Source organism: Osmerus eperlanus, chromosome 8 (assembly GCF_963692335.1).
Source record: "Osmerus eperlanus chromosome 8, fOsmEpe2.1, whole genome shotgun sequence".
Taxonomy (NCBI): domain Eukaryota; kingdom Metazoa; phylum Chordata; class Actinopteri; order Osmeriformes; family Osmeridae; genus Osmerus; species Osmerus eperlanus.
This window is the reverse complement of record NC_085025.1, coordinates 1,334,451-1,362,431: the sequence shown is the minus strand read 5'-3', so window position 1 is coordinate 1,362,431 and position 27,981 is coordinate 1,334,451. Positions and strand designations below refer to the sequence as shown.

General features: G+C 46.9%; 1 protein-coding gene across 1 annotated transcript; it reads right to left on the bottom strand.

Annotated features, from left to right (window-relative positions):
* LOC134025029 (dynein axonemal heavy chain 8-like) lies at window positions 1-27,912 on the bottom strand. Its single transcript, XM_062467814.1, has 92 exons — window positions 27,798-27,912; window positions 27,565-27,699; window positions 27,386-27,470; window positions 27,117-27,268; window positions 26,820-27,009; window positions 26,538-26,701; window positions 26,239-26,415; window positions 26,031-26,144; window positions 25,841-25,948; window positions 25,649-25,750; window positions 25,393-25,539; window positions 25,103-25,300; window positions 24,927-25,003; window positions 24,709-24,808; window positions 24,493-24,612; window positions 24,261-24,396; window positions 23,343-23,530; window positions 23,144-23,224; window positions 22,910-23,026; window positions 22,689-22,808; window positions 22,462-22,596; window positions 22,250-22,348; window positions 22,071-22,177; window positions 21,878-21,968; window positions 21,643-21,777; window positions 21,336-21,494; window positions 21,090-21,216; window positions 20,757-20,992; window positions 20,565-20,669; window positions 20,375-20,488; window positions 20,126-20,188; window positions 19,933-20,033; window positions 19,678-19,815; window positions 19,349-19,589; window positions 19,043-19,242; window positions 18,730-18,883; window positions 18,455-18,618; window positions 18,192-18,294; window positions 18,007-18,111; window positions 17,683-17,844; window positions 17,321-17,545; window positions 17,055-17,227; window positions 16,789-16,967; window positions 16,305-16,492; window positions 16,130-16,216; window positions 15,939-16,046; window positions 15,681-15,815; window positions 15,434-15,595; window positions 15,080-15,326; window positions 14,701-14,942; window positions 14,464-14,604; window positions 14,094-14,325; window positions 13,835-13,977; window positions 13,616-13,750; window positions 13,404-13,526; window positions 13,093-13,306; window positions 12,105-12,214; window positions 11,832-11,995; window positions 11,547-11,739; window positions 10,638-10,760; window positions 10,288-10,418; window positions 10,015-10,168; window positions 9,766-9,930; window positions 9,216-9,442; window positions 8,980-9,098; window positions 8,751-8,854; window positions 8,502-8,678; window positions 8,179-8,346; window positions 7,862-8,077; window positions 7,616-7,753; window positions 7,412-7,539; window positions 6,774-6,945; window positions 6,505-6,660; window positions 5,828-5,983; window positions 5,575-5,757; window positions 5,375-5,480; window positions 4,822-5,074; window positions 4,514-4,704; window positions 4,302-4,423; window positions 4,087-4,205; window positions 3,519-3,721; window positions 3,356-3,429; window positions 3,122-3,274; window positions 2,889-3,044; window positions 2,502-2,618; window positions 2,318-2,419; window positions 2,017-2,177; window positions 1,777-1,933; window positions 1,518-1,670; window positions 1,241-1,430; window positions 631-752; window positions 1-417 (listed from the first exon to the last, which is right to left on the bottom strand). The coding sequence occupies exons 1-92, from the start codon at window positions 27,810-27,812 to the stop codon at window positions 130-132; spliced, it is 13,650 nt and encodes a 4,549-aa protein (XP_062323798.1). The 5' UTR covers window positions 27,813-27,912; the 3' UTR covers window positions 1-129.
* Window positions 27,913-27,981: the final 69 nt, after the last annotated feature.

Sequence of the window (27,981 nt, the reverse complement as noted above, 5' to 3'; positions counted from 1 at the left end):
TTATTTCAAATAACATCAAAAAGGTAACACTTTGAAGTCATATGTTCATAAGACATGCATTGTTCTTAATGGATAAACAGTTAGTAGGTCACTGAAATATGTAACCAGAAGGACAGAGCAGGTGTCCCATCATTTGATGTCACAAAGCAAGGCCACCCCACGCAGTATCCAGTGGTCTGGTGACTGGACTGTCTTTATCACCACCCCTGTGATGTACGTGAGGTCTGTGCGTCGGGGCTTCTTGTAGACGGGGCAGATGTACAGCTTGGGGTCCTTGGGGGCCGTGGAGTTGATGGCAAACATGTGGATGACGGGCAGCGGTGTGAACAGGACCTTTGGCGTGGACTCGATCAGACGGCTGTTTCTCCTGTCCCAGCCTGCCCCGTCCAGGTACAGGCCGTACACAAACACCCCCTCCTGAGGAGCAGAGGGGCACAACATCAATCAGTTCCAGGATATCCAATCATTTTGTTCTGGTGCATGTCCAGAGTTCAAGCTAAAAGCTGAGCACGGATGAAGCACCCATATGTGTTTTCTTTCTCGAGACAAAACGACAGAGGGTTACAATAAGACAGCTTCTGAAGCAGCAGTGTTTGTTTCTGTATTTGCTGGTGAAGACAGTGACCGTACAGCGGGGGCGGCGGTGATCTCCTCTCTGCTCTGCTTCAGCACCTCGTTGTGCAGGGTGACCATGTCCAGAGCCCAGCCCTTATGGGCCCGGGTCACCTCCTGTCTCATAGCGGTCAAGAATCCTGATATCATAGAAAGGAAAAACATGGATTCACGTGAAGTCTGGTCCATTACCTTTACTTTGACATTACTTTAATTAAATGGATTATCATAAAACTGATATTATAGAGCAAAGAACATGCTAAGATAACCAATGGGATTATGTTAAGTCAATACAATTCCATGTTACCCCATCGCCTGGGAACCAGACCAATCTGTCAGCTCATGTTTATTTGATCTGGCAGATTGGTAAGGACACCTACCCTTGAAACAGATTCCCCTCCGGCATGGAAAGTGCCCTGCCAATCACAACCCTTTATCTGACACAGGGTTTCATACGGTGACTGAACAGAGGACAGACGTTGAGGCTTTTTCATAAACAACCAGGATCATGTTTCATTGCTCTGGTTGGTCGTATCTATCCATTTGTGTCCGTGGTATTTTGATCTGAGTCCATTGATAACAACCCCTGGAAATGTAACCTGCAGAACTGAGAGGTTCAGTCACCCACCCTGTGGGTTGAAGAACCCAGTCATCCAGAAGGTTTTGGGTCTTCCATCGAACACCCAGCTGTAGAACTGGGAGTTTCTCTCTAGCAGCTCAGTGAACCAGAAACCAATTGTGGAGGATTCCCAGGAGATTTTCTTCCACAAGTTAGGAACACGGGCGTCAAACATGTTGTCCAGAGCATCACGGAGGTTCTGAAATAAAAAAACACTCAACGTCACAATAATCACTTAAATCTACTCATCAGTTCTATGATAAAGGCCGAAAATCTTGCTGCTGACCTCACTCATGATGATGGTGCCTTCAATGGCGAGCTTGAGGTCGACCAGGCTGGTGCGCACCGCGCCAATGATCCTCTGCATCCGGTCCACTTCCTGCCGGAGGAAAATGTTCATGGAGCTCAGGGCTCCCATCTTCAGCAGTCTGGCTTTCACCTGCACCACACAACAACAACACAGCATGGATTAGGTGAATGCACACCTTGTGGTTGGACCTGGACCAGCCATCTGAGCATGTGCGGTGGAGGCGTGGTTATCGGACCTCGTGAGGGACGTAGTTAGGAGGAAGCTTCTGCAGCATCTCATCGGCCAGCCTGTACACGATGGACTCTCTGGTCTCCCCGGCTCCTCCTCCGCTCTCCTTGGGCTGGATGTTGGTGATGGTCTCCAGCACGTTGGCCGAGGTGTTGGTCTGGTACCTGACACACACCCACAGAGCCTGGTCACTATGCCAACTGCACACCACGTTAAGGACCATGGCTGGAAGTGTCCTGGGACTCACGTGATGTCAGCATTGGGGTGCAGGCCGAACACCTGCGGTGAGTCTGTTGCAGGCAGGGTCTGGATGTACTCCATGTACTGCTCTACGGTCTTACACACGGGGACTTTATACCCGGAGTAGAAGCAGAATGTTGGCTCAAAGATCTTGTCATGGAACCACACCTGTAGGGAACAGTTTTCACCCAGTGGAGACCTGTAAGCATTACCTGAGGTTTCCATCTACTGCACATCATACACCCAATTCAGGAATTTATACACATTTAGGTACACATTTATTTATCACATTAGGTCGATGACATTACCCGCGAGAAGCAATTGAGCAGTCGTTTGTCATAGTCATCAGTAACCCTTCCTCCATACTGCACCTCTCCTAGCATGTAACGCACTGTCACCCACGACACACCCTACATGAGAGGACATGTCATATTAATGGATCAGTGAGGGAAAACAAATACCTCATAACCTCAGACAATTTAGAATACGCACCTTCTTGGGGGTGCATTCGTCTAAGTGGTTCTGAACAAACTGGACACTGGCAGTGAAGTCAGAAGAGTTGAACTCGTATGGAATGTTCCACCCCAGCGGCCCAAACTTCCTCCGTTCCTGAAAGGGTGAATGAAAGCTAGATCACATGACCTGTGGGACCCATTCATAGCAGGTGCGAGTGCTGATCACATGACCTGTTGGACCCATTCTCAGCAGGTGTGGGTGCTGATCACATGACCTGTGGGACCCATTCATAGCAGGTGCGAGTGCTGATCACATGACCTGTTGGACCCATTCCCAGCAGGTGTGGGTGCTGATCACATGACCTGTGGGACCCATTCATAGCAGGTGCGAGTGCTGATCACATGACCTGTGTGGGAGCAGCACCTGTACGACGGTGTGCAGGAAGGCCACGTTGTACAGCATGGGCTTCCACATGCGCAGGCTGCTGATGTCCAGCTGATCCTGAGAGATCCCAGCAAACGTGCGCTTCAGGCCAGCTCGCACGCCCTGCGGCGGATCATTGGTGAACTTGATGGAAGACTGGAAACAAGCAGAGAGAGTCAGCAAATCTGACAGAAGCACAGCCGCGTCAGGATGGAGAAGCTTCTGGGACTAACCTGTAGCAGCGTGATGGAGAAGCGATCTTGGGGCTCGGTGGTGATCCACACTCTGAAGCTTTTGTTCATGGTCTCCGTCACCGTGATGGTCTCAAGCAGCTCTTCCATGAACTCCAGACCCAAATGGCAATTCTGAAGCAGGACCCAGCCACCCTGTGTACAGGACAGAAACAGGTCAACATGACCTGCTTCTAACTGTGTGCCTGCAGTCAGACGGTGCCTGGGGGCTCTTACCTGGGCTATTGACATCTGGATGAGCTTCCTGGCGTGCACCTCCTGCCCTTGTCCCATGGATATAGCTCTGCACTCTGAAACACACAGGCAGGAGATCACACAGTTCAGGATCTGGATCCTGCGTGTGACAGGATGTGAGGAGGTGAATGGGAGCAGGGCTCACCCAGTCTGAGCTTCTTGGCCAGAGCGTCGATCTGGTTGGTGGGATCTGAGCCCATGGACAGGAAGCAGATGAGAGGGGTGCGTGTGTCACTCTCCTCCCAGGTGTGCTCCAGATTGAGGATGACAGGATCAGCAAACCTCATGCCCATCGAGTCTCCTACGTACTTCCTGGCCTGGGAGATGGTGCGGTCCGGGCACCAGGATCTGTGGAGAGAGAACCTGCTCTGTAAGATGCAGTACCGGTCCTAGCACATTTGGCACCATAGGCAAGATTTATCAACCCCCCCCCCCCCCCCCCCAGACCGCAAATCCGGGTGCCGCACCCTTGACCACAACACTGCAACACTGACATATGACGTGGCGCGGTTGGCCGCACACTGCTGGTAGTGCGGGAGGGTTAATTAATGGATGCACTTGGGAAAATGCCGCCCCCCTCTTCCCTGCCCTAGGCGACTGCCTATGTCGCCTACAGGAAGGACCGGCACTGGTAAGATGACTGAGTTGACATGGAGCACTGTCCACCTGATGGTGAAAGGTCACCTGATCAGCAGAAGCTGGTGAAAGGTCACCTGATCAGCAGCAGCTTGTGAAAGACGTCCAGAGAGTCGTTGTATCCGTCGGGGATCACACCCTCCTCTGGGGAGTCCATGTCAAACCACATCTTCCAACACTTCTCATTGCGAGAAACCTGTAGAATCAATATGGTGACAAGGATACCATGTGTCCTCAAAGGAGGTTATTAGGATGACATAGTGAAACCTCATTTAGATTGTTTTATACAGACCTGGTTCATGATCTCAGTGAACTGGGGTAGTTTGCTGAGTTCCACCAAGTTCAGCCAGGTCAGATCCAGGATCCAGCGGAACGGCTTGGAGGGAGAAGACTTCAGATTTAAGGCAGCCCCCCCTGAAAACACAAAGTAAAGTATACTTTCAGTATCGCAAAAACACAGTTTTTAAATGATATTTCATACCATTTATATAATTTGGATTGTACCTTTAATGAGGATTTGGAACTCGTTGTGCTTGACGTTGCCCTTTTGTAAGTCAATCTTGAGAGCCAGCAGGAGCGTGAAGATGAACTGGTGGGGTTCATACAAGCCTCGGACTGAGTACTTGAACACCTGGTAGGTCAAGTATTCAATGATGTTGCCAATGCGCTTCTGAGTCAGGGGAGACTTCTCTGACCTGAACACCCAACAAAACACATCAAAAAAAGGGATTTAAAAAAGGAGAGAATAGGAAAGTATTTTACTCACAGAACGAACAAATCTGCTGACTAGCTGGGTGAGGTGAGTGTCGTACTTGGCCATGGACAGATCGAAGATCTTGAGGAACTGAGCCAGGGAGGTCTGGTACATGACGTTGACCATGCTCATCTCTGTGATGAGGAAGTAGAGGGTGCTGCCTCGCGAGGCGGCGGGGCGGTACTCCTCTGAAGCCAGGGTGATCTTCACCTCCGTCTCTGCTGCCACGTGCAGCTTCTCACTCACCTCCGCCGCCGTCAGCTTGGTCACGCTCAGGATCCCGATCATAGACTCATCGTCAACCAGCGAACCTTCAAGTGCGCACACACACACACACACACGGGTAAATCACTGACACTACGTTACTACAGTGTTTCAGAGCTACGAAGCAAACTGTATGTCTTCATCAGGGTGATCCTGGCAGCTCAAGGTGAGTGCACCACGTAGGCTGAGACTTAACCGCAGAGGCCCAGGGTCCCTTCCAGCCCCGGCCAATCACTGCATGTCTTCCCCTCTCTCCACCCTGCCATTCCTGTCTCTCACTAGCTAACTGTCCCCCATCCAATACAGCGGAAAAGGACCAGAAACACATGTTTAAAAACAGTTCCCACCCTTGGTGGAGCTGAGCTTGTACAGCAGGTTATCCTCCAGCTCCTTCATCTTCCTCTTGTTGGCTGTGACGTCCTCCATCAGCTTCACTCTCTCTGCCTCCAGCTCCTTTAACATGGACACATACATTAGGCTGGCACCAGGCTGGTTTCAACAAGTCTTCTTGGTGGGTGTGACAGTGTTGCTCGGAGATGAGACTGACGTATTTCTCGGTGAGGATGACCCTGCCCAGCAGCTGGTTCTCCAGACCCTTCATGGTGACGGTGAAGTCGATGATGGAGGTCTTGGCGCTGACCTCTGGTGTGTATGCAGGGTTAGGAAGCTTGGTGGTGATGTAGAGCCGGAAGCCCTTCATCACATCCGTCTCTTTGTCTCCCACTTTCACCTAAAACCACAACTGGCTGGAACAGGATCCTTGTTTCCACAACTAGACGAGCTAGGTGAGGAGTGTGTACCTTGTAGGTGGAACCAGACTTGATGAAATTCTTCTCCAGCACGTTGTCCAGAGCAGGGTCCAGCTCCTCGCGGATGTCCTCTATGAGCAGGGGCCGTCCCTGGGACAAGCTGTCCTCCAGATGGGTACGGAACATCTTGTGGTTCAGGGATGTGACCTGGAAACACACACGGCAAATGACTGACTGACGACACTCAATAACTTTGTGTGTTGTGTTTAGTTAGCAAACTTAAGCCCAATTTATACTTAGGTCGCAGACACTTTTGAAAAGGTCGCCGACAGAAATGACGTCTTGGTCGACACTTTTAACCGTCGCTTAGAAGTGTCGCCTACCAGGAGAAATTTCTACTGGCGCGGATGTCGTCACATAGTGAAAAATTAAAATAGTCAGTTTCTCCGATTGATCACCTAGGCTACAAAGCGTTAACAATGTAACCATAGCTATGAATGTAACGGTAAAATGATTCTGTTTACGTCACGCGAACCTTGAGCACAGGCGACTGTTTGCCGAAGTATAAATGCAGCAGCCTGAGCGACACTTTTTTTTTTTCGTCGGCGACCATTTCAAAAGTGTCCGCGACCGAAGTATAAATTAAGCTTTACAGTACCAGTCAAAAGTATGGACACACTTTTGACTGGTACTGTATGTCCCAGCTGGGTGTAACACAAGAGGCCTGCCTGCAGATTGTTGGCTTTTTCTTTTTGCTTGATCCAAGCCTTGCCCTGGGTCTGAGGGTCCATGAGCAGGGGGAATCTGGTGGCTTTGGTGACTATGATGCCATTCTGCACCGATAAATCATCTCCAGGCAATCCTTGCAGGTTCCATTCGCTTATCTGACAACAACAAGTACTTGAGAATGTTGATCTACCATGATAAGCTATGGTTGTGTGAAATCCCAGGGAGCAGCACAGTAAATCAAACAGGTAGCACTTGTGCTGGCTCTTACAGTGGGAGGGTCGACCAGCATGGAGATGACATTGAGATTTTCTGAAAAAGGGATCTGCCGCTTGCGGAGCTCTGACTCCCACACCTCCTTTAACAGCATGTTGCGGAAGTTCTGGTTGAAGGGTCCGCAGTAAGACAGGAAGCCGGTCAGCTGGAGGACATCCCCCACAAGTCTGAGCAGAGACCACAAGTCAGGCCACAATGTGGACAACTCTCAGAGGAGAGAACCATGTCTCATGACAAAACATCCTGTATTTATTACATTTACATTTAGTCATTTAGCAGACGCTCTTATCCAGAGCGACTTACAGTAAGTACAGGGACATTCCCCCGAAGCAAGTAGGGTGAAGTGCCTTGCCCAAGGACACAACGTCATTTGTCACGGCCGGGAATCGAACTGGCAACCTTCAGGTTACTAGCCCGATTCCCTAACCGCTCAGCCACCTGACTCCCTTTATACAAAACTATTACATGATACCGACTGCAGTATAAACTTTATACTGCATAAATTGTTACATGCGCTACTTAAGGGCATTTCCTGAGAAAGGTGTCATGTTCCAGAATATATCAATAATTTTAGATTGACTTTTAAACCATATTACGTTTTTCTTTGTGAAATGCTGTTTATCTGTGACCTGCCTGTTGATCTGGGATTTAAACTCTTTGCTCTGCTGAGTCCAGCGGACTTTCTCTCCACTCAGCCCATCAATGAGAGTGGAGGCCGCCTGCATCTTTCTCCTGCACGATTCAGCATCGTCCAGCAAGTCCTGAAAAGCACCCGCTTCCCAGTAGCACGCACAGCACTTGAATAACATCACTTCCTTTCAGCAAAGGAAACCTCACCTGTTTTTCTTTCATGGCAGCGTCAAACTTGGCCTGCACCAGGTCCAGCTCGGCCTGCTTGTCGTCCAGCTGAGACTGAGCCGTGGCCAGCTCAGCATTGGCCAGCGTCAGCCTGCCCTCCTGGATGATCAGGTTAGCCTGGTCGCACACACACAAACTGTGTTTCACTAACCTTTTATAATATCACCAACGCATGCAATGTCATCTTCTTATTCTATACTGAGGAGGAACCGGTAGGCCCTTCACCTTGAGTGGAAGTACTTCCTTGTTGATGCCAAAGAAAGTGCCCATAGCCCTAGTCCAGGACAGCAGGCCGGCCACATTACCACACACTTTCTTGGCATTTTCAAAGGTGTAGTCCTCCATGCGGAAGTAGGGCTGCAGAAGCTCCACCATCTCCTCGTTGATGTTGTCCTTGGGGAACTGCTGCAGGGAGGCCATGAAGCCGCTGGCACCCATAAGCTGAACCACACACACAGAACATCAAGCTGAGGAAGCAGCGTGGTATTCAAACAGGGTGAACAGGAGCTAACTAACGGGGGGGAGTGCTGTGACTGTCTTGCCTTGAGAGCCTCTGACCACGAGGGCCTGTGACAAGGCCTCTCTGGGTCCATAGTTATGGTGTCCAACTTCTTCTGGAACAGCAGGAGGCCACAATCCATAATCCTCATGATTAGATGGGGCGGTTTGGCCAACTTCCTCACAGTGGCAATGTCAGCAGCCTTGATGGTCTGTAGAGATAGGGAACACGCGTGTCAGAACATGAACAGATTCTAAGGATGATGTTTTGCTAAGGTTTCGTGACCAGTGTGTGTGTGTGCACTTGAAGGTTCCCTGGTTGACGATGAGTCTATGATGGGGATCCTGAGTCTGATGATAGACTCACATTCAAAGCAGCCTCTGCCTCTGCTAGAGCTGGTTTAGCAGCCTGGAGTTTGACCTCTGCGTAGGCCTTCTCCGATTCAATTCCTTCCACAATTTTGAGGGCTCTATCTTTCACAATCTGGACCTCGTTCTTCACAATGGAGGCTGCCGCGGCACTCACTGTCACCTCTGCCAGCACCTGTGTTTAGAGAACAGTTCAGGAGTGGTCCTGGCAGAGTTTGAATGTGATGCCTGAGCTCAGACTGTTTACCTTGTCTGCTTTGACTGAGGCGAGAGCCAGCTCTTTCTCCTTCAGCACCAGGTCTTTGGACAGTTGTGCTACAGACTCACTGGCCTCCATCAACTTAGACAAACCTGCAATCCCACATGGACTCAGAACACTGACATCTAGCAAGAATAATCTTACTCCTAATGTTCCTCACAGAGTTTCTGGTCTTGTCCAGTGAAGCGTGGCTGGTAATGTTCCTGGATGTCCTTACCTATGTTCATGCGCTCTGCCAGGTTGTCAATGTAGTTGTGCTTCTCTGAGTAAACTGTTTTGTATCCATTAATAAAGGACAAGTATGATTTAGGAGTGACGTGAGTTCTTCTTCTGAACCTGGAGGAAACAAAGGAAAACAAGGCTTAAGGTTAACTAGTGTCCGTCATAGACACAATATCACACACATTTTCACAAGTGCAAGGATGCATAATTGGATGCCTTTCTCCTCCATACCTCTCAAAGTAGCTGTCGCAGGCTTGGGACACCTTGTCATGGTACACCCCCATGGTCTGGACCACGCCAGCCTTGACCTCTGCAGAGCACACCATGTGGAACTCAGACAGGAAGTAGTTGGACACGGCCACCAGGGCCTCACTAGGCCAGGGAGTGAACCAGTCCATGGTGCAGCCGGATATCAGCCCTGGGAACTTCAGAGAGCGCGAGCGGAATTTCTCCCCAACCTGCCGAGGAGGAGAGGGGAGGAAATGAGCTGACACTGTGCAGAGGAGTTCCCACTGTGTTGCATGGAAAGACAGTTTGACCATATGGCACAGTCAGCAAGGTATAGAGAGAGACAGGGTGCAAAAGTAACTTTTTGGCTTAGCAGCCAAGGTGTCCAGTAGAAGAAAAGATTTACCAGCCTGATCGATTTTTTAGCATCCAAAAAATACATCGCATTTTACTATTGCAATTTGCTATCAGTAGTATTTAGCATGTCATCTTGCGATACTCAATCAATATTATAGGAGCGTGGTAGTAATGGTAGTCAACACACAAGTCATACCGGCGAGAAGCACAGCACCACGTGCAGGTTCTTCCTGGCCCGGGAGATGAAGTAGTCGTACAAGTTGTCGAAGGTTGGCGGTATGCGAGGCTGCTCCTTCTTCATCACATTGATCAGGCTTTGGGTGATCTCATCCAGCTCATCCCGAGCAAATAGGTTAGACACCTGCATTCAAACCACAGTGGAAAAAGAAAGTTGAAACCGGCCTTCTTTCATGTATTGTGTTAGATGGGTCCTGAGCGCCCTCACCTCTCCAGATGACAGCACGTTGTTGAGGTACTCAAGGAAGGCCTCATCCTTGATTTCATTGTCTGTGAATACGAAGGTGATGCCTTTCCCATCAGCTCCAGCTGTTCTGTACAGCAGCTTCAGGTCATCCATCAGGTTGCTGATATTATATGTTCTAGACAAGTAAACACCCAACAGACACACCCCTGTTGATCATTCTGTCCACCTATTATGAGCCTCAATGAAGATAACTGTAAATTAAGTCCAGCCCAAATCCTATTTCATGTTGTTTACCTGGTCAGAGTGATTTGAAATATGCTGTATCCCGCAATGAAGGAAGCCAGCCGGGTGAGACTCTGTTTCCCTGACCCTCCTACTCCCACCAGCAGAGCATTCCCACAGTCTGTCCGGATGATGCGCGAGATCTGTGTGGGAAAAGCAACAGACAAGAATAGAATTCACCGTGTGTCCAGACCCAGACGGGGGTGCTGGAGGTGTGTCCAGACCCAGACGGGGGTGCTGGAGGTGTGTCCAGACCCAGACGGGGGTGCTGGAGGTGTGTCCAGACCCAGACGGGGGTGCTGGAGGTGTGGCAGGAGCCCAGACCCAGACGGGGGTGCTGGAGGTGTGGCAGGAGCCCAGACCTTGATGAGGTGGGTCATGGCGTCGGTGAAGAACACCAGGTCTAAGCTGGCCCCTCGGACTGCTTCGTTGTACTGGGTCTGGTACGTCATGAGCTTGTCACTAAGGAAGTCAAAGCCGGGGATCTGTGAGAGGACATCAGGGGAAAGAACACGGTGGGGTTATGATGCTGAATGAGAGAACACGGTGGGGTTATGATGCTGAATGAGAGAACACGGTGGGGTTATGATGCTGAATGAGAGAACACGGTGGGGTTATGATGCTGAATGAGAGAACACGGTGGGGTTATGATGCTGAATGAGAGAACACGGTGGGGTTATGATGCTGAATGAGAGAACACGGTGGGGTTATGATGCTGAATGAGAGAACACGGTGGGGTTATGATGCTGAATGAGAGAACACGGTGGGGTTATGATGCTGAATGAGAGAACACGGTGGGGTTATGATGCTGAATGAGAGAACACGGTGGGGTTATGATGCTGAATGAGAGAACACGGTGGGGTTATGATGCTGAATGAGAGAACACGGTGGGGTTATGATGCTGAATGAGAGAACACGGTGGGGTTATGATGCTGAATGAGAGAACACGGTGGGGTTATGATGCTGAATGAGAGAACACGGTGGGGTTATGATGCTGAATGAGAGAACACGGTGGGGTTATGATGCTGAATGAGAGAACACGGTGGGGTTATGATGCTGAATGAGAGAACACGGTGGGGTTATGATGCTGAATGAGAGAACACGGTGGGGTTATGATGCTGAATGAGAGAACACGGTGGGGTTATGATGCTGAATGAGAGAACACGGTGGGGTTATGATGCTGAATGAGAGAACACGGTGGGGTTATGATGCTGAATGAGTGATTAAAGACACAACACGAGTTTCGATTTCTGACTACAACTTGTGTTCACCAGCTCGTAAATTTTGGGAGCATCAAAGTTGGAGTCGTCGTTTTCCTCCCCCGTGGGCTCCGGGGCCTCTCTCAGGAAGTCCACAAAGTAAGGATCCGAGTGTAGCTCTGCCACCAGGCTGGGGTCAACATGCTCCTGGATCACCTTGCTGATTCCCTTCTCAAACCAGTTCTTATCCTCAGAGCACACAAACCTGCAACACAAAGAAACCTACAGCTGAAAAACTGGTATACTTTTAATAGGAGTATGAACTACTACTTAATGACTCTGATGTGATTCAGGTACCTATCTGCGATCACCCTGGTGCATTCACTCTTGAACAGAGCCAGAAGCGTGTGGACATCCTCACACTCCTCTGCTCTCATGTTGAGCATGCCCTGCCAGATTCTAGACAAGTCTCTCAAGTTAAACACGTAGTGGAACTTGGATGGTGTGGGCAGCATTTTCACCTGGGAGTTCACAAGTTAGAAAATGATTTGAGACTTAGTGCCATGAACTGTACATGATAACTGAATATTTTCTAAAGGATCATAAATGTGATCCATGGAAAGTAAGTACCTTGGTCCACTGCCACAGAATCCTGCCAGCAGACACAAGATACTTCACCATCTCAGAAACCTCAGGCTTGAATTCTCTGCATTCATGGAAATACCCACCGCCCATGACGCCTGTAGGAACGAGTATTAATCATATTTTTCAGTAAGATACTTCAATATACTCATCATAAAGCTGGGGTTATTTGCAACACTTTATAAGTAATCTATACAGTCGTAGGGCTCAAATCAATGTCTGAATTTCAATGTGAATTAACTATAGAATACACAATGTTCTTGCTTGTGTCATGGTGGGGCTAACACAATTATTGGTGTGGCTGTAGTGAAAAGGTTTCAAAAGGTTTAAAAAATGATTTGAAAATGATGCCACGTGGGCCGTCCAGTGGCAGGGTTAGTGCACCCATCCCCACCCACCAGCCTATGCCCCTTAAAGCTCCCTCCATGCCTTACACTCACCTCACCAGTGACCCCTAACTCAACATTAAAATCCACCCCAATCACCAAACCCTATTTGTGGCACAGTGAGGGGCCACCCAACCCACCAACCCAAGTTTTGAAAGGTGATTAATTTTTTTCTAAAAAACAGTTTTTAAAGTATTCCACGTTTGAAAACCTTGAAAAAAGATTGAAAAACGAAAAAGGTTTTGAAAGGTTGAACAAATATTTGCAATTTCTTTTCAAAAATATGTTTGCATCATTGATGAGTACTTGATCAGAATCAGAATTCGGTTTATTCGCCATGTATGTTATACAAAAACTGAATTTACTGTGGCAGGGAGGTGCAAACACTAAACATATACGAATCTTAAATTAAGGTGAGGACTCTACTAAACTCTATTGCAGGGCTCGCAACTAACCTTTTCCCCTAACAGCAAAATTAACCGTCCCAAACTGAATTTTTTTCACTTGTCCAGGACAAAACGGACAAGCCTTAATGTCGATCACTGTAAAGTATTTAAAACTGGTAGTATGCATGTTATATGGAAACGTACCAAAGATCTTGTCGATGGATGTGTTGGAGGGCAGAGTGCAGTTGAAGACAGAAAACTGTCTCTTTAGTCTCTGGGGGATATCGTTCCTCCCACCCCCGGGGTGAATCATGGCTGCCAGCATCTGCAGGTCCACTATGGTGGTGAAGTCCCCAGGTTTGTCTAGACTGTACATACCCGTCATCTCCATCATCTGACGGACTATTTCATTGGTGATCTGTGCATCGTACAACATTGTCGGTTAGAATACTCCATTTAGCATTCCTGCTCCTGTTAAGTGGCTAGAAGGCCAGATATGCTAGTGGCTCCTATACCTGGTCTCCCCACGCATTCACCACAGGCATGTTGATGTCATCTATGAAGATGGTCATCCTGCGCCCTCCTGGAGGGCCGTAAGTACTGCCCATTCTCTTCTCAATGTAGCTCTCCACTGTGCGCTGGGACAACATATTGACAACAACGCTCATCACAACTCAACAGAGGCAGTAGAGGGACGATGCCCAGACCTCACGTAACCCTCTCATACCTGGAACATGGTAGGCTCAGTCGCGGATGAGAAGTTAAGTGACTTGGAGAGGTCTGTTTCAGGGTCATATTTCTTTGTGTAGCCTTTTATCATCACTGTCTTTGCAGTTCCTTGTTCGCCGATGAGCAGCACAGCCTGTTCAAATCCATACAGACGTCACTGAAGAGTCACAAGAACCATTTATTAAAGTAGACTTGACTTGTTAAGAACAAAGGGTACCTTGCGTTGTTTTGCGATCGTCTCCAACAGGAAACTGGTTCTGGTGTTATCCACGTTAGGCACAAGGATGGAGGCATAGTCTGGCACACAGTCAGTAGGATAGATGTACTCTACCACATAGTTATCCCAATGGTCCCATTCACCTGAAATAGAAAAGTCAGTTTTATAAACAGAGCCAAGCCAGCCAGCAGGGCAGCTCAGTATCCGTGTCCTACTGTGAAAAGATAAGCATGGAAAAGTTAAAGGTATTAGCAGTTACCCTGTGGGTTGACCATGTACTCAAAGATGGTCTGTCCCTCCAGTGTTTTGGGCAGGCTGACGTGGCTCTTGTGAGCCCTGAGGAAGGCCTCCAGCTTCTCCCGGTCCTCCAGCTCCAGCAGAGCCCCCAGGCTCCACATCAGGGAGAAGACGAACAGGCGCTCCAGCTGCATGGGGCTCAGCAGACCCCCGGCCTCCTTGGTGGGGATCAGACCCTCCAGCAGGTTCACCGACTACCACAACACACAGGAGGAAGGAGGCTGGCAGGAGGGACTTCACACTGTCAGCTGGTGTGCTTGTGCGTGCGTGCGTGTGTGTGTTTGTGTGTGCGTGTGTGTGTGGGGGGATTGAGATGTGAGTCTCAAACATGCCTGCATGATGTAATTGCACTCTAAAAAGTCCATTTTAGGTTTTAGACTTTGATTCAAAAACACGTAAGCATCCTCAAATATCTTGTCGTACAAAGTCATGATGCCGTCGGCCTCCTGAGCGCTGCGTTTGTTAGCCCATCCCTATTAAACCAAGCAGGAAAAATGCGTTAAAAAAAAAAGAAAATCCTACACTGTATTGATTCACAGACCATGTATAGACCAGAGCAGCTTCACTACCTGAAGGATGGGCCTCCAGCTGAGAGCAGAGGAGCTCATGAACACCATGCCCACTCTGGACACTGTGGCTGGGGAGGCATTGTCCATGTTGTGCACCTCGAACACCAGCTTACACACAGGAGACATGACGATCCGGTCCCCGTTAGCCAGGGTCAAAGTCTTATTGTCATCTAACACAGAGTTGAGGTTTTCGATCCAGATGGCATCTACAGGCCCGTCGAGCACTATCCAAATGAACTCCCCTGAAAAGACAAAATACAGGTCAGTTGCAATGTAGAGGTCAATTACCTAGGTCCTTATGGACAGCTCAATTAGATGAACATCTGTCAATGGAGCTGATCTCCACCCAGTTAAACATATATGGGTATTCATGACGTACCCTTCTTAGCTTTCAGGGTCTTCCTCCACAGAGTGGAGAATATGCCGTCGGTCCAGTCATTAGTGGCTGCGTCAAGGCGACCGAACATCTGCGGGGCAGTGATGGCCTTCGGGTTCATACGCATCTCCCTGTGAGGAAGTCCACACTCTGTCAGAGCACGCATCAGGATGTTGATGACCACGGTCTTCCCTGCGCCGCTGGGTCCTAGTGTCATCAGGCCGTGGCGCACACGTGAAGACTCATACAGCTGGAAACACATGCATACAAAATATATCAATACTACTGCTTAAACTTGTAAAGGTCTACGAACAGATCAAATACTAAAGAGGGGTGAGTGGTGAGTCAAAGAGGCACCTGGACGAGCTTAAGGTTCCAGGGTGGGTGGTTGACGATGCCAGCCAGCTGCACCTGGTTCTCCACAGCCACCTGCAGGTCTGCATAGGTGCTGCCGTCCAGCTGGATCCCAGGGAACAGGTCACTGATCAGACTCAGGAACAGAGGCTCGTCCTCGTCCACCTGGAACACAGAGAGCCCACAAGCTGCCGGTGGTGCTTGACCCAGCAGGGATGTCCACACTAGATATGGAGTCCTCTTGTCCTACCAGTTTGGAGAGGTTCATGTCCCGGAGCACTCTCATGACGGTGCTGGACTCGGAGTCGGCGGGACGCGCTCTTTTATTAGCACCCAGAGTTCTCAGAACTGACAGGATGTTCCTCAGACCAAAATCATAATGGACCTGGCGCAAGAACGAGCAACAGTCAACAAGTCTCAATATGATGGTGAATGGCTGTTCTGCTGAGGTGGTGAGGGCAGGGAGGCTAGTGAGTTTAGTGAGAGCAACAGCAGCACAACTGCTCACCTGTTTAGTCAGTTGCTCCTCACACAGTTTGTAGAGGACAAAAAACTTCTGAGCCAGGACGACGTTCTCAATAAAACCACAGCTGGCCAGTTTGACTCTCATGATGATCTGAGAGAAGATGGTGGACACAGTGCTGACCCAGAGTGCTGAAGGAGTGGGTTCATTCAGATGGAGAGTGTGTGGGAGCCTACCTGTCGGTCAGGCACCATCATGGACACAGTCCTGAACTGGACCTTCAGGTTCTCTGGGAGCTCCTGCCGACCAGCGTAGCCAGGATTCTAAACAAGGGAGGTTAGTTGGCCCCTTAAGAGTGTCGTCTGTGTTACACAGCTGTTTATAGCATACGTTCTGTGGTCTCCCTCTCACCATGGTAATGAAGAGCCCAAACTCTGGGTTGAGGTCCACAAGGTCCCCATCAGTGAAGATGAAGTTCCGTTTTTGCTCCTTGCGGGATGACAAGACGACGTAGATCTGCTGAGCAGCTACAGACAGCACAGGCAGGTCGATCCTGTTGAACTCATCAAAGCAACCCCACGACCCTGACTGGGCAAGCCCTGAAAGGAACACACAACATTCATATTCAGAGTGTATGCAGGAATCCTGAAGTTAAATTCAATACCTTTTCAATATATTTTAAGAGCTCAACATAATTTTGAGTTGTTTTTTTTTGCGATGACTTCTATGGACCAGTGTATCAATCCAACATAACTGAAACTGGCTGCGAGGGACTTAAGATAAAGGGAATAAATGACTAACCCACAGGCAAGGTTTCTTCAAAGTAAAGAACAACTGGACAATAAAGACCTCTAAAATCCATCTGCATTAAACTGGAGCTGAGTTCGTTAGCAACCTTTATAAATCCTGCCGAGTCCTCTGAAGTCCATCTGGTCGGAGCAGTTGAAGACCACCACGTACTTCCCCAGGCAGCGGCCCATGTCCTTGGTGGTCTCGGTCTTCCCCGTCCCTGCAGGCCCTGCTGGGGCCCCGCCCATGCTCATGCCCAGGGCCTGGGACAGCGTGATGTAGCACCTGGCCAGCATGGAGCACACAGGTGCAGCGTCTGAAGCCTGCTTCAAACTACGCTCATCTACCTCTCCCCTCGCCTGCTCCCCTTACCTGTCAGTGAGAGGGGTGATGACCAAACGATCTGTGCAGCCCAGGAACTCGTTCTGATATACAAAGTCGACATCAGTAATGGACACAAGGACGTGATCCACATCCTCCTTGAAGTAAAACCTGCTCTGCTTCAGCCACTCAAAGTCAGTGGTGGATCTGACGTGCATCTTTACCTGAGGAGCAATCAATCATTTGAGCACAAATCCAAAAATATGAGTTGAGAACTACATGACTCAAAATGTTTGTCTGGTTTTTCAATGACTCACCAAGTCGTCAAAGATGTCCCTCTGATGCACATGGATGGTGACCAGAGTCTCAAACTTGACACGGTCAAACTTGGTCAGGTCATGTGTGGTCTGTGAAATGAGCATGTTGAGCAGATCAAGGAACTTCTGGTTCATGAGAGGCATGATCTTCTTGTCATCTTTGGCGTTGCGCAGCGCCTCTTCTGAGTCTCGTGTCCACAGCATCTGGATCCCCAGGAGGCCCACCTGACCACACAAACACAGCACGCGCACTCTGACACTCACAGACAGTTCTCCTACTATGGACTATTCAACCCATCTTAACTCCCAAACCGTATTTGGTTTGAGTGGTACTATGAGGCCCTTTGAGCCGCTACCCCCACCTGTGCTTGGAACTGGTTGAGGAAGGTGAGGAGCTGGAAGCCGGTGTCATTGATCTGGATGTCGGCTGCTTTAATGACAGAGTGCAGGGAAGACTGCTGAAGCTGCTGCAGCTCCCCCAGCCACAGCTCCACCGGGCCCCTGGCCATCACAGGGTGGTCCAGCTGCACACACACACACACACACTCACACACGCACACACACACACACACACACACACGCACACACACACACACACACACACACACACACGCACACACATACAGGCAGTCTAAGGATAGTTGGGGATGCTGCTATGTTAGTCAAATAAAAAGGATGTTACATACCGGCACTTTTTCTCCCTCTTGAGAAACTACAGCTATTATCTTGTCGTAGTCTTTGGCATGGAATTCAACTTCGTTGACATTGTCAAACACTCCGAGGAGGTGAGGCTGAAATGTTTCACTTATCAATATGTTTTTACATTATTATCATAAAGATAAATATTGAGGATGTAAGGGGTCATTCATACCTGAATGGTGTGTGAATCACTGGCTTGTCCAAGGATCTCCAGAAGAGAGGGATCAGACACGAAGAAGAATCTGGGGAACTGAAGCCTCTTTTTCTCCAAGTACCTGTTGATAAACAATGTTGTGGTTATCAGGAAAAATAGCCTTGCCATTTGTGTTTATAAGATGGCGTATGCAGCTGTTATATACTGTTTGGTTTAGATTGACTGGCTTTCTAAGTTGCCATGGTACTGAATGAAGAGTGAGTGTGTTAGTGAGGACTGACCCTGTGAGAGACTTCTGACAGAGCTCCAGCTGTTCCTGGAGGTAAGGCAGGAGCTGGCCCATGGTTTCATCGCCCACACAGCACTGCACTACATTGGGGATCTCATGAGCTCGCTGCATGATCTTGATCCAGGCTTTGTCAATGTTCTGAAAGCGCTTTGCTTCCTAAAGAGAAATCGTAATAGAGTATATCTCAAGAGATGAGTGCATATTTATCCTAATGAACACTATAGTGACTGTTTATATATTACAAATGTAGAAAGACTGATGCTGTACTTGTGGTAGCTGTTTGGCAATGTCTCCTCCAACAAACACAGCCTCCAGATAGACCCACAAGTTCTGGACAATGAGCCACAGCTCAATGATGTCAGAGGAGGTGGAGAGCTTAAAGACCCAGTTCTGGATGTCCTTCTTGAAGGGGGCATTATATCTGGGTAAAAGTGCGATGACATCAACTATTTTTACTACTGCTGTTTAAATCAGTTTGAAACCAGTTTGGATCCCAGTCAGTGGCATTCTTGCTTCTGTAGGTGGGGGCAGGTTTGACACCCAGCCTTACAGTAGTGAGTAGGTGAGTGTGTGTTGTTACCTGTTGCTGAGCAGTGAGCCCAGCAGCATCAGGCTGTCCTCCATGGCGGTAACGATCTCAGCCGTGTCGGTGCCTCGCAGCATCAGCTCTCCTCGGCCCTTGAAGTTCATGAAGCTGAGAGACAGGCTGGACCAGACGTCCACCACCTGAGACAGCTTGGCTTCGATGTCCTTCTCCTTCACAGCTGAGATACAGATATCCTGAAACACAAACAGCGCTTCAACGAGGGAACTAGGGACAGAGTAACACAACCACTGAAGTGTTATTAGCAACGTGAAAACGTTTCCAGTGTGAGACGTTACTCACCTCAATGTCCTCCTTGTACTTCAACAGGGGTGCTTCCATAATGTTCTGCAGAGAGAAGGTGTCTGAATCCACCTCAAACTTGTGTCCCGTCAGACCAGTGATGCGGTCCCAGTGCCTCTGCTTCATGGCCTTGTTGGCCATCATCTCCAGCAGGGGGCAGGACTCGCTGAAGTCATCAATCCTCTTCTTTAGATCCTGGAAGGCCTTCCAGTCCTTCAGACCCTTGGGCAACTTGCGGCACCTAAAGGTTAAACATGTGCCTTAAATCTCAACGGGAGAGGAAACAGAGTAAGGTCTCCGTACGCAGCAGGAACACAGAGCCACATTACCTGTTCTGAAATTCTAACAGCTCTGCATTAATCTTCTCAATGTCCACCTCTGTCCACAGGATGTCGTAGTACCCACTGATGTTGTTCATCACTGTGTCATAAAGGCCATAAAGCTTCTGCAGAAGGCCCAGCTCTTTCCTGTGAAGATGAGTCAGATCAGCATCTTTTTGTTTTTAAAGCCCATCCGGTAATAGATGGCTGTACAAACAAAGTAAGTGGATGAGTCACCAAATATTTACTAGTATGACCTCTTACTTAGTTTGCTGCAAAGTCTCATAATCTGTGACTGGCAAGCCAAACAGCTGCTCTCCTGAGGAATATGTGATGAACTTCCTGTACAGGTCATCACATCTGGCCTGGGGATAAAAACAGAAAAACAAGTGACCCACGCTGATAAGGTCTGTTCAATTACCTAAAAAACATGACAATGTGTCTCAACAGGCTCTACCTGAGAGATCTGAAGCCTCGCGCTGGCCTCTTTAGGAGCAATCCCTGGTACCATTGGACCTTCCTACAAGGGGTAATGACTCATTTACATGTCTTTATTCAGCAGACACTTATCTACAGTGACTTACAGCAGGGGCCTTGGGACTTGCAATCTCTTGATCTGCAGTTAAATACTCATGTACCACTGTACCCATCTCCCTAAATGACATATGTTTATTATGGAAATATGATTTTGAATCGCCCTCTTTACCTTTTCATACTGGTCTGAAAATGTTGTAACATCCTTTTGGAAGACAATGACTGATTCCAACATGTTTTGTTTGAACTTGGGTTGAACACGAACTAGCTCATCTTGCACTGATCTCTGGAGAGTAAATGTTTAATTAATTGATATCAGTCATATGTGTACAGCACACCAAAGGATCCTATAATCAACTGACCGCCTTGGACTGCAGTTTAATGAAGGAGTATCTGAGAGTGTCCACTCCTTCTGCCTCCTCTTTAGTCACCTCCACCTCAAATCTATTCAGGATGCCATAGGCCTCCTGAGAAGACATACACATACAGACCAATGTGACAGCATGTCCAAATCTGGGAGCACCATGATATACATGTATGGGTAATGCTCATACCTCGATGGGCCCCAAAGTCATGTCTATCTTTATCTCCGAGTCCCTGATGTCAGACAGAGCTTCCATGGCGAAGCGGACATCCTCCAGGTCAGCGATGGGTCTGGAGAGCTTTTTGAGGTGCTCTGTAGTGAACGTTGAGATCTCCATCATCTTGGTCTTGTATTCCTCGTTCAGGTATCTGCACAGCAGCTTCTTCCAGGCCTTCGCCTCCACTGTCAGGGACATTTTTAGCGGAGCTACAAGGGAATCAAAATGAAATGATTAAATGTTCATTACATTCCTTAGAAATCAACAGCTACAACACTAGTGTAGTAACAAACACAGTTTGCCTACCTGTTGACAATTCAATACATCCCAGAATAATTGTCCCCTTGATATCCTCAATCTCTTGTTCAAAGGACAAATAGTGCAGAATCTCAGACTTGATCTGAGTCAGGTATGGGCCACTGTCCATAAATTCCTATTCAATTACCAGAATTAAGAATTGTATGAGTTATAAAAACCACATGATGGAAGAACAGACACTACAACAACGTCTCGGAAATAACAAGTGTGTATAAGTAAGACCCTCCGGCCCACCTTGACTTTGGCTTGTCTGTCCTCCGCCCAGATCACCTTGAACGGGAGGAACAGCTTCATGACATCACTGGCTGGTTTCCTCAGAGAGTTGACCGATGACGTCAGGAGGGCCACCAGCTTGCACACGTCTTTGTGCTCAGCCACACTCTGGTAGAAGTTCTTCAGCTTGGCTACGCCCACAAAGATACAAAATATGTTTTCAGTGGCAAACAAATCTCCTTATAGCTGTTCCTGGATCTGTGCTCGTCTAGGTAGCATTGTTCTGTGTAGGTGGGACGTGGTGTTTGCATGCTGAGCTTTGAGCGGCCTCACGTTTGGCACAGGGCTTGTCATCAACGCAGCGTTCCTGCCCCCAGCGTGCCACTCCTCGACTGACCTCCAGGATCAGGTGCACCAGCCGGATGATGGCCTGCTGGATGTCATCCAGACTGGGCACCATAACCTGGAACCAGATCCAATAAGATTCTGAGAAAGTGATAGAAGCAAGTATACCTAAAACCTTCATCCCCCTTAAAAAAGCTTGTGTTGGAAAATGACATTACCACATTAGGTATGGCAAGGTGTACTTCAGACTGGATGAAATTGACCACCTCATCTGACTTCGAGGTGAATCTGCCTTTTCTTGCAGACAGCCTAACGGATATTTAAACAAATATGAGTACTTCATAGCACTAAGGTTAAGTAAACATTTACCTGATATGAAGACCACTCAATAAGAGTTGCATTCATATTTACGTTGTAACAAAAATCCTTCTCTTCAAAGTGTCCAGAGACAATCTTGTTGCTTTGACCAATGCATCCAGTAGCTTGGAGCTGAAGCAGGTGTACATCTCTTTGCACTCCTGAAATGATAAAAGGAGTTATTGATCCAACCTCTTCTGTCAGCATTCCATGTACTTTGCTTCAGGACGTGCCTTCTCAAAGTCATCATCTTTGTCAGCTTCCTGGGAGTCTGAATTCAGTCCATCCTCGTCAGACGGAGCCTCCACTTCCTCTGAGAATGCAACACGTTTCTTTTCTGTAATGCAGAATTTGGGGAGGTCAACATAAACACAAATGTAACATGGAGTGTTGTGCAATTAATACCTTTGGCTTCTTTTGACTATTTTTAAAAAGTACCTGTAACAATTGGCTCCTCTCCAGTTTTTTTGTTTTTCTTGGACTCATAGATCAGTTTGAACGTCCAAATCAGCTCCTTCACAGCCTCCTCAACCTGCACGCTCCTGCGCTCTAAAGTATTGGCCCACTCTGCACACTTATTCTAAAAAACATGGACACAAACATTTTCTGACACTACATTGACTTTTTTTCAGGTGGTAAAACAGTAAACCCTTGTGTGATGTGATCTCCTACCTCATTGATGCTGACGAGGGCTTTCAGCGAGGAGGGCCTGTCCTCTGGGAGGCCCACCAGAACAGTCTCTGAGATGTCTTGAAGGGCAGCATCAACGTGCATGTCACAGATGTCACGCACCTAGTCAGAAACAGGCCAGGGCACACGCTCTACTGGAGAACCATCTGACATAGGGTTTATTTTACATTCCAACATTTCTCTCACCCATGTTTATTTTTTACCTTTTGGAGCACTTGGGTCAGATCCGCCATAGCAACATCAACATTTTTGAAGAAGTTGTCTAGGATGAGAGATGACCAGTTTAACAGAACCAAACCATGACGAAGCACGCACTCCACCTAAACCAAATATAAACAGAAGTCATGATAAGCAGAAATACTAGAACTACAGTCAAATGACAGGGTTATAATATTATGTTTCAACAGCTTCACATTAAAAAAAAAGTACAATCTCACATTTTTGATTTTGGATGCCATCATATTGTAGAAGAAAGCAGGTATCTTATCACAAGTTTCCTCAAAATGGGCAAGAATAGTCTAGAAGGAAAGAAGTCAAATATATTGCGTACTATTCCTGAACATGTAATAATGTGAGTAATATGACCTCTAGGCGGAGGCACTATTCCTGAACATGTAATAATGTGAGTAATATGACCTCTAGGCGGAGGCGGTTGGCCTTTATGGTGCGTTCCGTCTTGACCATTCTCAAGGCCTGATCAGGAACCTCCAGGCCCATCTTCAGCATACACTTGGTCTCTCGGATGATCTCAGTGATTTTAGGATCAAAGTTAACAAGTAGTTTTCCAGTGCTTGGGTGGCGAACTAACAACGTAGCTTGTAGAGCTGTAATGTAAGAAAGTAAAAGGTTGCTGCTATATGACATTTTAAAAATGTATTCAACTTTTCCCTCTTGCTTGAAGGGCAGCAACATAGAATCCTATGTACATACAGTTGATTGTCATTTTGGGAAGACACCCAAATTCCCTGTAAAAAACTGCATTTTGTGCAAGAGAACTTATGTAACTGCCAGCTACCGGAAGTTGTTGACTTGGTTTACGCAATGAGGAAGTGATGTGTGTCTAGTGAATTGAAGTGGGCATATGCAAGTTGGAAATCAGTTGGTCTTTTGTCAACGTGCCAAGCGTAACTATTGGCGTTTGGGTCACAATGAATTAAAGGCAAAATGTCATTTCAAAATGAGTAAGAATTTTTTGAATCATGTACTAACAGTATATATCAATATTTATTCATAATTTAGTTTTCATTGGTTTGGCGGGCCACCTTTATTAGCCTAGCAGACCACTAGTTTGGGAATCGCTGATCTAAAGGTTGATGCAAAACATGACTTCATCACGTAATATAGAGACTTTACAGAGAGACTTCTGGTGATATTTTTTTCCCAATAGGATGTAAAAAATAAAAGGATAGTAGTGGATGTAGTGCGAGTTAGGGGGTCTATGATAATAATAATAATATATATGTCAGATAATAGTAGTGTGGCTTGCAGAGAGTAACCACACATAATAATTGGTTTGGAGTATGTCTAAAATATATTTCTTCACAGATGACTTACCATATTGGAGTTGTGTGACCTCCCTAATCCAGGCTCTGTAGTAAAGAAGCTCAAACTCGACAAACACTGCCGCAGTGCGGTTAAACATCTTGACCACCTCCTTTCCCTCCGTGGTGGACAGGATGTTTGAGTTTTTCTATGGATAACATGATTACACCTCAAGTTAACCCACAGAGTGAATGTGTGAGCATACATGTTAAGGTTTGAAAGATGATTCGGCTCATAGTCCTACCTGTATGTAGTCTATGGGTTCCTCTATTCTCCTGTACAGCTGTTTGACCCAAACAATCCTACCAGCTACTGGAGGCATGTTCCTGGCTAAAGGAGGGTCCTCTCTGTGTGTCTGGTAGAGCTATGGGTGCCAAAGCAATGTTTTAGATCCACAGTTATACAGAGGTTAAACAAATGCAACTCTGCAACTTTAATTGCAAAATGTTAGTTAACAGACCTTCTTCACATACTCCAGCTCTGAGACATAGTGCTGAAAGATAAGGCCCACTGTGTTGGATATTTCTGCTTGTAAACAGGGCATGTTCAGCTTCTGAAATCTGTGGATATTAGAACTATTAATTTGCCTGAAATCACAGAGCGTTGGACTGACCGTTCATTAATGAGCCACTTAAATCTTAATTAACATTTTAAATGGTTGCAGCTAGTGATCCACACCTCTGAAGGAGACCAAGGGCTTGCTGAGAAGATAGGATTTTGGAGAAACAGGAATTCATGAAAATCTGTAGCTGGTTCTAATGGAGAGAATGTAAATCATGATCAGTAATAAGCTTTAAATTTAAGTCACACACCAATTCAAACTTATTTTAATGAGTAGTCTCTGAAAAACCAACCTCAAGGTTATTCATCTGAGTCATGAATTCAGCAAAGTCCACCTCAAACTCGGCTTTCCTCGGAGCCAAGATATCGTACTGCTTCTTCTTCATGGTTAAGTACATGTTCTGGAACTTCCCAGCCAGTGTATCGATTCCTTCGATGGTTGATACTCCAAGAACAGAGAAAGTCTTCACTGCTGTAATCATTTGGGTTATCTAGACAAAAACAAAGTGAGTAAAAGCCCCTCGGGATCAAGGAGGGTGATGGAATTCACAATGCTGAAAGATAGCACAAGAGCAATACACACCTTTTCCAATCTTTTGCAAAACCCTTCAAACTTGCCAAATATGTACATCTCCGACACTTCGAAAGGCTTTTCCCCAGGCCTCCCCATGGTCTGTTTCCTCGTCTCATGGAAGCAGGACTGATACTCCCGATACAAGCTGATACAGTCCTATAAACACGACACAAAAGAGGGAATATCAGTTCAAAGCACTGGATGATTGTTATGTTCTGCTTTCCTGTTGTGTGATTAACATGTGTGGTAATGGGACAGCAGTCACCTGTATTTTCTTAATGATGTCCTGTGTGTCCTGGTCCCACACTCGGCAAGACCCGTTGTCAGTAATATAGGCTCTGCATGCTGTGACCATCTGATTTGTAACCTGGCACATTTTACATCCACATTTTATAAACACTTCCCGTTAATTAAAACTCAGTCCCCAAGTTGTCGATAGCCTCACAGGAAAACATACTTTGATGAAGAGTGAAGTCATTCTCTCGGATGTATTGTAATATTGTGAAACACTGTGAATCATTCGAATGGCATTGATAAGGTTCGGAATGCTCTTGGCCATGGTGACCTGAAAAAGCACATGCACGCATTACACACAAACAAATCAATGCTCAAATTCATGTACAACCAGAATTCATTTTAAAATATACCGGATCACAGTTGTAGAGAGGTTGGCAGACTTTTTCCAGGGTATACAGGAATTTCACGTTATCTTTGGCCTCGTTTGCACAATTCGTTATCCTGACATCCAGCTCCTTCCATGTCTGCATTATGGAAGAAACATTTGCCAATAAAAGTTGTTTTTTTGTTATCTTAGACATTCATTATATCGCTTAACAATGGCTTTCCAGCAGTCACCTTCAGCATTTTGGAGCGGTTGATATTGAGCACGTTCACCACTGCCTTGCACTCTGGGCCCTTGATATGCTCGATGATTGAGTTGAACTTGGCTGACATCCTCTTCCAGTGCTCTAACTCAGTCAGCGGTCCAGAAGCATCAGCCTCTTTCCTCATCTGATCGCTTTCTGTGAGGACCTGGAGATCACAGAAAAGGCTCTCTTACAAGGTAGAACACAATCATAGAATATATTAGGCTTTTGTGTAGAAGTGTGTTTCAAATATATCAATGCAAGCATACAACACACTCCAATATTTACCTGTTCAATCTGTTTGTACCACATCATCAACACTCCTTCAAGTTGATGCACCATGTCATTGTCTGCAGCTGCTGTCTTAATGTCTTCGAAGGACACCAGCCTGGAGAAGTCGACACCTTCAGCTGGCTTCAGCTCAACAGTGCCTTCGATGCTTACTTGGATTCCTGAAGTGTATCATAGCAGTAAAACGTTTACATCACATATCCACTGTAATTATATTAATCTAACCTAATGACAATACTGTAAATAGGCCTATGATGACAATTTAGACTTCTGTCTTACCATCAAGGAAACTAACATAGCGGGTGATGGTGTCTTTGAAGTTCTCTTTAACTTTTTCTCCATGTTTAGACTGATTTAATGCTCCCCAGTTTTCTGTTGCATTGACAGCTGGCAATAAAATCTTTGAGTACAGATTCATGGTGCCTTTTAGAAGACCATCAGTGGCATCAAGCATTGAAAAGAATACCTCCTGTAAAGCAATGGATTATGACTTTTCTGGTTGTCTTTTCCACATCTCTCACATACTTAATACAAACTGCTACTTCAATGAGAAATGTCCCTTTAACAGAATCTCACCTCATGTATGCTCTTTGGGTTGACAGGCGTCTCCACTTTAGTTCGCACAAAAAAAAGGCACAACCCTTTAAGACATACTTCTGACAAATTGGCTACAAACAGTCTCATTAACTTGGCTCCTTTTGCAGTTCCAGGGAAAGTGCGTCCACATTCTGAAATGTAATTCATTCACAAATGTCAATTTAGGTAGATGATAAAGAGGTAACGTTTGGGCAATGAGTGACATTAATTAAGTTAAAAGTCATGATAGTGAGTAATGATTAATTCACCTATTCCTGGGACTTCAGTCTCCTGGTACACAAATGCAATAGTCTTACGTCCACCTTTGGCAAAGAACTCATCAAATTGGGCAAACTGTCAAGAAATCAACGTCAGTTTTTGAACCACCACTTCGTTAAAATAAAATATATTATTTGGATAAAGGATGGGAGCTGATGAAACAACTCACAGATGGAGCATCTAACATAAAGTCCTCCACTGCAGATAGCTCAAGGGAAAGCCTGTCAGACAGAACCTCAAAGATGTACTTGTGCCCAACGGTAATCTGTTTCCTCCTAATCTCTCTAGCCTCCTTGTACCTGGCCTAAAAGGGGAGACAGTCAGTGTCTTTCTGGATCTTCTCACCAAATGTGTTGATAAAGCACTGGCGAGCCAATGAATGACAATCTAGACAGTAGTGACCTGCTTCTCCTTCATTGTCTCCTGCACAGCCTGAACGTTGCTGCCGGACCGACGGAACTTGCTTGCCCTTCGACCAACTGCTCCTCGAAATTCAGCTTCCTCATTGGTGTCCGCCATACGGCTGGAGTCAGCTGTGCTTTCTGGATTATTCATTGTTACCTGAATATAGTACCCAGTAGTTTAT

Excerpts from the sequence above, each read along its gene's own strand:
- LOC134025029 (XM_062467814.1), bottom strand. Across the intron at positions 19,816-19,932 it reads GAGACTTTGCAGCAAACTAA|GAAAGAGCTGGGCCTTCTGC; the intron begins GTAAGAGGTCAT and ends TCATCTTCACAG. Across the intron at positions 15,816-15,938 it reads AGGAGCAACTGACTAAACAG|GTCCATTATGATTTTGGTCT; the intron begins GTGAGCAGTTGT and ends TTCTTGCGCCAG.